Here is a 9,664-nt window from a genome sequence, read left to right on the forward strand (position 1 = left end):
GTGACACTGAAGACTGGAGTAATGGCTGCTGAAAAATCAGCCATCACATGAATAAATTACATTTTAAAATAATTTGTAATTTCACAATATTACTGTATTTTTAATCAAATAAAATGTAGTATTGTTTAGAATAAGAGACTTTCAAAAGTACTTAAAACAATCATAGAGACAGTCCTATAAATAAAAGAAAAGAATTTGTGAGTAGTTTTTAGATCTTTTTTTAGCATTTCCAGATGTAAATGGAAACAAAGTGAATATCTGAGGGCCACAAACTTCTTATAACTACACTGACTTCGGGCAGTCACCATAGACACGTGTTTATTTTCCCAGCAGGCATTCTCCTGCACAAGCAGTGCCACAGTTCTGATTCCTCAGCTGATAAGAGTGCCAGAAATAACCCGCCCCAGCTGTCATTTCCCCTTTTAAAAAAAGATAGTCTGCCATTAATGGCAGGTCTCAAACACACGCTGTATCCTGGCAGCCAGCACGCTACACAGGTCACCTACATTACACTCATTCATTTCCTGGGACCTTTAACACAACTAGTGGCAGAACAAGCAGGGCAGGGACATAGTGACCTTGAGGGACACTGAATATTACATACATGGACTGCTACAGAAATATTAGGGTAAGACGTTTGGGAATGTCTCAATTGCTTTCGTCATACTTTAAAACAAAATCTGCTGAGGTAAAACAAATTATGTTTATATATAAGCATAAGTGAACAATATTTAAAGTTATTCAATAATTTATACTGAGGGAAAACTACCTCAACCAACATTGACCTCAGTCACCTGGTTACTAAAATTGAACGTCTGAAACAGAACACGCTTTTTAACAGTTGTAATATTCCAGTAACTATACCTGGACTAGCGAGGCGAGAGAGGGCTTGATGGGTCCTAAAGAACCGCACACATGGTGTCTTCACCGACCGCACATTCTGAAGCTTAGCACAGGCCAGCCCGGAGAACAGAGGGCTGGAACAGCTGGTGGCTACCACACGCAGAAGACTCGCCATCGGAGACACAAGGAGGAGCTGCGCAGTTGGAACAACCCTCCTCCTACATGTGAGGGAGAGAGAGGGAAAAAAAGTCAGCCAGATGACCTATCCCACAATGCTCCACTCTGCCCCCCTAACTGTGGCTCAGCTGTTTACCCACCTCCAAGGTGACACACACACACTCATGGTTAACAAGTGAACTGAGCACTATGACCTCAAATATTTAAAAAGAAAATATCTTACAAACACAGCAGGACACATTTTCTTTAAAGGAATTAAAGGGCTCAAAAAGAAATAAAAAATATACTAAATACTGTTCAAAAGTTTGGAGTCAGCCTTTAAAAAAAGAAAAGAAAAGAAATTAACGCTCTTATTCAAGCAAGGATGCATTAATCTGGTCAAAAGTGACTGTAAACATGTAAATGGTACAAAAAAAATATTTAAAATCAATGCTATTCTTTTAAACTGTCCAAAAAAAATTTTTTTTTTTTTTGCAATATTATTGTTTTAATGTATTTTTGATCAAATAAATTCAGCCTGAATTTTTCACCGGCAACATATACATATAAAGCCTATATATATTTTACAGTTTGTTTTTGCCACTATAGCTCCAGTTTAATCCAGAGGGTAAAACAGTCAAGTGGACGAAGACGCACACACTGAAATGTGTAGTGAAGTGTGTTTGTTTAGGTAAGGGCTGTCTCTCCAGGTGATAAGGGTTTGTCGTCAAGGCCAGTGCAGGTCATACAGTAGCAGCTCACAGTTATTATATTGTAGGTCTATGACACCATAAACACCGTTTGCATATATTCTGATCCGCAGTATACTAAACATATAAAATAAAATAAAAAATAAAAACAATAATGGTAAACTTTTAAAAAGAAATGTGCAAGTTCAATATTTTTTGGGGTTTTTTTTGGTTGTAATTTTTTGGACAATTTTTAATACAATTTTGATGAATGTTGTAATTTTGAATATTATAACTCTATAATTAATTTTCTAAACATCATAGTGATGACATGTAGGCTACGTTTTTAAATGATAAATAGTGACCTCTCAGGTCAAACAGGTCATCACAACTTTAAAGGGTTATCAGATATGCATTTAAAAGAAGCACTTTTCATCCTATGTAAATTTTAAATAAGACAAAGACTTTATGATACAGATCTAATAGGTCTCACAACAAAATAAATCAATGATTCGTGGTACATTATACACAGACCGACGTCAAAGTATTTTTTTTCCTTCTTTAATACATCCCACACATTAAATCAGTGCAGTGGTTATGCGTGTATGAAGCTGTGGGAAATCACACTAAAAACGTGTGCAGACAGACTATATTGGATTATCGTGAAAACTACAATCCAATTTCCAGCCCCACGTCATCACCAGACTAGAGAAGTGACATAAGTCTTTAGATGTGGGGCAACAACACTTAGTGACCCGTACACATTACCTTTTACTTATAAACTACAACGGTTTAAAAATTACAATACTCAACATATACGAGAAACATAAGAGAAAACGAGTAGCGCCAAAAAAACAAAACAAAAACTTGATCGTCCTCGTGTCTAGACTTTGTTATTGGACAGTGCAGAAGTCGTTCATTCAAACAGCTCAATGTGACACAAGACACGCAGAGTGTCCGTCTATAGTTTTTTTTTAAGTAATTTTATATTTTCATTTACATCACGACTCAAACACAACAGCCCTATTCACCAAAACCCGTTATGCACCAGTAATACAAAAGCAAGAGTTTGTGGCTTTTGGATCGACAGAAGGCGGGCACAAGCGCTCATTTCCCCTTCTTTCCTTTTTGTAACACACACTAGCTTGATAGCTAAGCAGAAAGCAATAACTATATGCTGTCATTTGCATAAGGAGATCAAATTAATGCACGCCCTAATGCATTTCTTATGATCAATTGACAACGTGGCGAGGATCAATAATGAACAATTGAAATTCTCACCGAGAGGAGAAAGAGCATCAATGAGCGACCTCTGAATTGCGGGACGGAAAGCTTGTAGCCGCCAGCAACCCGGAAGTACTCGCGCTCTCGCTCACCTCTATCTCCTGCACCGCTTGTGTGTGCTGTGGCTTCATTCACTCATTCGACCGTCCATCAACATGCTAATCAGTCATGTGCTGTGGGCGTTTGTTAACAAGATTGAACACAGACTAGTTAAATGTATATTTTTGGCTTTAAAAAAGATTTCGTAAAAACAAAAAGTGTCTTTCGATTCGATTTGTCACATCAAATCGTGACGTGTTGATTTTTTATCATGGGAGATTCAAAATTTAGATAAACATTTGAGATTTGTAAAGTTTTTATTTTATTTTTTAAGTTGTAGCTGCTACGCATTTCTATTAATAGTTGTATTGTTAATAGTAACACATTGTTGACCAAAGTCTTTTATGGATAGCCTACGCATATAGAGATCCACATGTCCAGCAGGGGGTAGTAGACAAGGACAAGACATCAACAACACTGTCTGAATGCAACTTACTTTACAAAGAATCTGAGAATCTTGAGAAAGTTGCCCCAAAAAACTAGGTTCTTGATTTTTGCTGGAATGTGCAGAGTGCAATTACGACTCTTCTGTTCAAAGCACATCCAGACCATATAAAGCCCAGGGTTCTCAAGTCTCACGCATTGGCCGTGAGACACACTCATTTCGACCGGTTCACACGCTCACACGCCACACTGTGTATTTCTCACGCTGAAAAGGCAATGCCAACCAAGTTGTCCTGGCTGAAAGCTTTCTAACGTTGTATACGAGGCGCAGGCAAACAAAATGAAGTTTCCTGCCGCCAGCGCGTATCTCCGCCAGATTGCGTTCGTTACTAGGCAACATATATGCGCGCTGCGTGCACCACTGATCTATACATGACATGTCATTCAGTAGCGCGAACACACGGAAATGGACGGAACATCCTCGGTCGGTATCCTAGGTAACCAACAACATCGCGCGAACACATGTGTCGTGATGGAGAAGAAGGTAAGTTGGAAGAAGCTCGTCTAACATTTTTGGGCTAGAACATTTAATATGTAGCCCATCGTACATTATTATTGATGCAGTCAAAAACTCTACAACTACTTTGCAACCAGGCTCAGTTTGGCTATACGTTATCTGAAACTAAGAGAAATGTTAGTGGGTATGGAAAGGAATAAAGATTTACTGATTTTATTTTAAATTATATTATACTGTAATATTAATAGTCTTTCTAGTTACATTAAGGATGTATTACAGCAGATTGCTCTGGGTAATATTTAATCATTGTCATAATGTTGCATTTGTATTTTTCAAAGATGTCAGGAAAAAGCAGAAAGATTTTGGGCACCAAAGGGTAAGCCCCCTAAAAAGGTTGCCAGATTAGAGGAGGAGACAGTGGAAGAGGTGGTGCACTCTAATCTGTCCATTTGTTCTCAATGTCCCACCACAATAAATCATTCGTCTAGATAGAAGACGCATTCAAAAATCAAAATGCAATTTTTAAAGATTTGTTTGAAACTGTTTGGAGCAATTTGTTATATTTTTGGTTAGCTATATTTGTAATACTGCATTAAAGAGTATTTGATGTGATGAATTGCTCTGTCATTTATCAGATTTACTAATTGTTATAATTTTAATTTGTTCTGGTTAATTATTAACAATGGGTAACATTGGGGGCGGGGATGGGCGGGGCTTCATTATGGCTCCTCCCCTAACCGCGTGTGATCTCACTCAAAGCTTTTGCTCAAACTTGAGAACCCTGTAAAGCCCCTAAAATGTAATTTAAAAAAAATAAAAATGTCCTGATGAACTGTTTAGCCTATGGCAATTTCTTTGTTTCTTGGCCCATTGAAAAAAAAAAGTACACCCCGGCTTTCACAGACAAGGCTTAAACTAGTCCCACACTGTTTGAGCTGTTTTAACTGAAAGTAATTCACTTGCACTGATATATCTTAAAATATGTCAGTGCTGTTGTTTTGTCTCAAGATGCACTTTTTCTAAGACAGGTTTATAAAATCTAAATGCCCTATTTTAACTAAGGCCTAATCCTGGGTTAATCTAAGCCCTGTCTGTGAAACCAGGCCAGAGTAATTGATTAGTGAGTGGAACTCAAGGTAAACACTTGGCTAATAGCAGAATATTGAAAAAATTTAACAAGTAACACTGACATTTGTTAAACATTTCAATTTAAAAACAAAATTATGAATATAATTTAAAAAATTTGCATTTCCTTTCCTTCTGTTCCGTGCATTGGATGTGCTGCTGCTTTTTTTTCCCTTTTCTCTCATATGTTTCTGTTCAACTAAATCCATTTGTGGAATGTCTGTGTACAATGACTGTTAACCATTAACTCTCCTCCCAGATTGCTACAGCCACTTCTCACTATTCTTCACACACCAGGAAAAAAAGTTTTAGCTATGCACTATATAACAAATTAAAACGCATGAAAAGGCTTCCCCACCTTATTTATAGATCTCTTATATTAAAATATGCATTTATATGAAAACAAAGTTTAAGGCAAACATGTTTTATTCGAGTGTGGATCACATTTAATAACATAACTTTGCTTTCCATCTAAAAATATAAGTTTTACACTTGCATGGCCATGCATTTCTCTTATCCCTGTGTTTTCATAAAAAACAAATTTCAAAGCGTGTCATGGAAAGTTTTTGAGACCAAAAAATTGATGTACTTTCCTGTGTAAAAAAAAAGGCAATCTAAAAATATCATTTGACATTTTAGTCTGATACAAACAGACGTTTGAGTTTGTGAGAAACACAGTGAGATTATTGGAGTTCTGTTACTAATCATCATAGTTTTGATGATTGCTTTACAGATGCATGGATTGTGAGTGTCCAGAGACAATAAAGACTGGTTTGCCTTTATGAATAAATGAAAAATGTCTGTTATTTTTGTTTAATATTGGCTTTCAGAAAACATATTAAAATTGTCAAGATACAATCTGCAATAATAATTATTCCCCCTAAAAAAATGTCGAAAGCAAATTGACAACTAAACATTAAAGTTGTAAAGGGGTTGGGTTTCATCCTGCCCTTTCATTCTTCTCCTACAAAAGCTCATCCTCCATGCAGACAAAAAGTTCTGCCTCCGCATGCCTCACAGCTCTACGTTGCTTTGAAGTTTAGAAATTCCAGGAGTTTCCTGTAACAAGGTCGAGCTCTAATGTGAACCAGAAGCTGGTTTTCTCTCTGCCTCCTCACTCTGTTGGTTAGTGGAAGTCTCGATATGTCTCATCTGTGGATCCTTCTGCTCTTGTTGGCACACTGGATCAACAGCCCGGTGCTTTCTGCAAAAGCAGGCAAGAAAAAACACCAAGGGAAGAATCAAAGTGACTCTGCAACTCCCAAGGAGGACGTTGGTTCAGATGGGGCTCGCGAAAGTCCGCCAGAGTCGGACTTCTTGGCTGATTTTTCTGGAAAACACCGCCTGTGGGTGATCACCGCGCCGTCGCATGGTGACAACTATCTGCGTATGATGGAGAAACAGATTCAGGAGTCTGAGGGACTAAACTGTCGCTTGGCAGAAAGAGACACGCTCGTTGTCACTATTATTCAGAATGCCATGATGGAAGGCAAAATCCAACGCACAACCTTGCACGGAGAAGCCACTGTTGAGGTCATGGACTCTGAAATGGTGAGCAAACTTCTCCATTACCTTGAGGTGGAGTACCATACATTCTCCATGTTGATTCTGAAGAAGAACATGAGGGTTAGTGAGAGGTTTCCTTACCCGGTTCGTGTTGAGGCCATCCTTGAGGTCATTGATCAGCTGCCTGTGCGAAAGTTGGAGAAGATCGCCAGAAAGGGCTTACCAGTTAAATGCAAGATCACAAAGAAGAGGTTAGTGATGAAAAAAACAGGTTCCAGCAAGCGTAGGACCTTCAGCCAACAGAGGCAAATGAACACCACCTCCATCCTTACACATAAGATACGTCTAGACAAAAAGGAGACATTGAGAAACAAAGTCCAAGACATTTTGAGAGGACGCTCGCGATTCGTCATCCGTAAAACCACGGGCAGCTCAGGCAACGGCAAACCATCAACTAAGGCAGGTTCAGAATCTGGATCTAAAGGAAATGAGAGGCTGAAGCAAAACAACCTAAAGAAAACTCCTGATAGTGACAGAAACAAAGAGCCAGTAACGGACGTGAAAAAACCTTCTGAAGCAGATGAAACGCATGCTGCAAAATCTAATTTTGGCACTCTCAATGAGGATTTCAATGGAGAGCAAACCGTTGACCATTCAACCTCTAAAAAGAAAGGCAAAGGAAAGGATGGCAAGAAAAAGGGAAAAGGAGGGAGGAAATCGCAACGGGAAGCAGATGATAAGGACAAGGCAGCTCTCAAAGAATTCATGCAAAACCTCAAAGGGAGAAGAAGACTTCTTGTAAGTTCTTGATTGGAAATTCATACATATTTGCAGCTCTCTGTATCTGATGATAATGAGGTTTTGTTTTTGTGGTACAGGTGATTTCATCCCCAAGTGATGTCTCAAGTCAGTATATCAAACAGAGAGATGATAATGAGCTACGTAGCTGTGAGTTTTCCCAAAGAAAGGTCTCAGTGCTGTCCATAATGGGTTCAGATCACACTCTTACGCTACACATCCAACACTACCAAGGTAATTCAAACGTGTAAACACTGACATTAGTAAACCACATGTAAAATTGGTCATGAAGATACAGATTATACAGATTTGTACAGAAGAATAATCGAACTTGTCGTACTGTATGTTTTTGATTCACTAAAAGAACCAAGTCATTTGTTTCAGGAATCATGTGGGGCTACACAGGTGTTTTTCATTCGCAAACAATCGATTTAAAAGAGTAATTTGCTCATGAATTTAACAGCACTTGTCGCACTGTAGGCTGTGTTTGATTCAATTGAAAGAACCGTCTCAAAAGAGTAATTTGTTGGTTGAATCGAACCACACAGGATTTTTTCATTCACTAAAAAAAAAAAAAATCGAGCTCATAAGAGTCATTTATTTGTTTGTGAATCGAGCAGATCCATTTATATTTCTTTACATGTTATTTAGAAATATAAAATGCTCAATGTTCTTTTTGAAACAGACTCCGAGGCACCACAAGCATCCTTGCCAGAAAAGTTCAGAAACCCAGAGTTAATCAGCGAGATCCGCAGAGAATACGGGCTGGACCCCAAAAACTTCTCAATGGTGTTGACCGACTATGACCTGAGGCCGAACGTAAGAACGCTTCATTTTCTCCTGATTCGCAGTGACTTTGAATGACTGCTGAATCAAAGGCATACTTGTGGTTTTTAGCTTAACAGGATATACAGCAAGCCAACAGCTCCTTCAGATTTACTGGATTACATTGACAGCTTTCCTTCACGTCAATCTGAGAAGGAAGACGAGCGAAAAGCTCCATCACGCTGCTCTAAAGACGAAACAAACAATCAGGAGAACTCACTTCTGAGGTAAACACAATGAGTTTTTCTGACTGCTAATCTTTCTAATTATTCTGATTAACACATGTGAATTTTTAGGTTTATGTCCAAACGAAGACTTCTAATCATCTCGGCACCTACAGTAGATGACTACTCATTCCATCAGCAGCTTCAGGCACTCAATGGACAGGAGTGTCCAATGGGTATGCATAATGTTTTCTGGGCTCTCTCTAGGGTGAATATTTCTTTTAAAATGATTAATTTACTATATATCTGGCAACCATTAAAACTTAATCCGCATGGACAGGTATCCGTCATTTTGCCTTGTTGAAGATTGTGGGTACTGGATCGACAGCTTCAGGAACAGTGGAGTTTTTTCCATTGAATGGTGAGATCATCAAACTATTCCTCATTTCATGCAAGTAATACATGAAGTTTATGTTTATGAATATATTATGAAAATGACGATGGAATATTGATCCTGCCCTACAGGAAAAAGTCAACCTGAGAAAGAGACGCTCTCACGGGATGTGGTGGAAAGTCTCAGAAATCAGTTAAAGATAAACAGGGACTACTTCAGCATGCTGGTGGTGGGTAAGGACGGAGACGTAAAGGCTTGGTTCCCGTCTCCAATGTGGTCTTTGGGAAGCATCTACGACCTTGTGGACTCGATGGAATTGCGTCAACAGGAACAGAAACTGCAGCAAACACTTGGAATTCACTGTCCAGATGAGAATACTGGGACTTACCATGGTTACAGAGAAGATACAGAGGACAGCTATTTGTAACACAGATCTGAGGACTAAAAGCCATTTGTACAATCGTCATCCCCATATCACGTGATGCAAAAGTTATAATAAACAGATCTTGTATGAAATTCATACATTCATCATAAAGTATGTCCTGTAAAATTTCACTTCCTGGCATCTAGTTTCACATGCTACTAGTATAGCTCTTGATATTAAAGTCTATTTTATCTAAGCTGAAGAAAGGTGTTTTTAATGTCTTTGTGAGTTACTATTCAAAAGTGTGAGGTTGGTGAGAGTTTTCTTATGCTCACCAAGACTGCATTTGATTAACAATCGGTTAATCATCAAGAAAATCATCTAAAATATTTTCATATTTTAATATATTTCAAAATGTAAATGTTCATGTGATGCTGTCGTAATACACTAACATGTACAAAAAATACTCTCAACAAAGTCAAAGAAAATAAGCACACAAAAATAGCGACATGCTTC

At 38.3% G+C, this 9,664-nt stretch overlaps 2 protein-coding genes across 2 annotated transcripts in view; one reads left to right on the plus strand and one right to left on the minus strand.

Moving 5' to 3' along the window:
- The window catches only part of nnt (nicotinamide nucleotide transhydrogenase), a 40,782-nt gene extending 37,674 nt beyond the window's left edge, over positions 1-3,108 (minus strand). Inside the window, exons 1-2 of the mRNA XM_039688019.2 lie at positions 2,970-3,108; positions 865-1,061 (exon numbers count right to left, since the gene is read on the minus strand). Of these exons, the coding sequence (XP_039543953.2) occupies positions 865-1,018 (154 nt within the window). The 5' untranslated portion in view covers positions 1,019-1,061; positions 2,970-3,108. The remainder of the gene's footprint in view (positions 1-864; positions 1,062-2,969) is intronic.
- Positions 3,109-5,843: 2,735 nt separating this feature from the next.
- On the plus strand, positions 5,844-9,404 carry ccdc80l2 (coiled-coil domain containing 80 like 2). Its single transcript, XM_039688081.2, has 7 exons — positions 5,844-7,401; positions 7,482-7,635; positions 8,087-8,220; positions 8,299-8,453; positions 8,523-8,626; positions 8,731-8,811; positions 8,916-9,404. Exons 1-7 carry the CDS (start codon positions 6,241-6,243, stop codon positions 9,209-9,211), a joined length of 2,085 nt encoding a protein of 694 aa, XP_039544015.2. The 5' UTR covers positions 5,844-6,240; the 3' UTR covers positions 9,212-9,404.
- Positions 9,405-9,664: the final 260 nt, after the last annotated feature.

Source organism: Pimephales promelas, chromosome 19 (assembly GCF_988280905.1).
Source record: "Pimephales promelas chromosome 19, fPimPro1.hap1.1, whole genome shotgun sequence".
Taxonomy (NCBI): Eukaryota; Metazoa; Chordata; class Actinopteri; order Cypriniformes; family Leuciscidae; genus Pimephales; species Pimephales promelas.

Coding starts and splice junctions, on each gene's coding strand:
- ccdc80l2 (XM_039688081.2), top strand. CDS start 6,241: ATGTCTCATCTGTGGATCCTTCTGCTCTTGTTGGCACACTGGATCAAC. Junction 7,636..8,086: donor ACACATCCAACACTACCAAG/GTAATTCAAACG, acceptor TTTTTGAAACAG/ACTCCGAGGCACCACAAGCA. Junction 8,627..8,730: donor TGGACAGGAGTGTCCAATGG/GTATGCATAATG, acceptor CCGCATGGACAG/GTATCCGTCATTTTGCCTTG.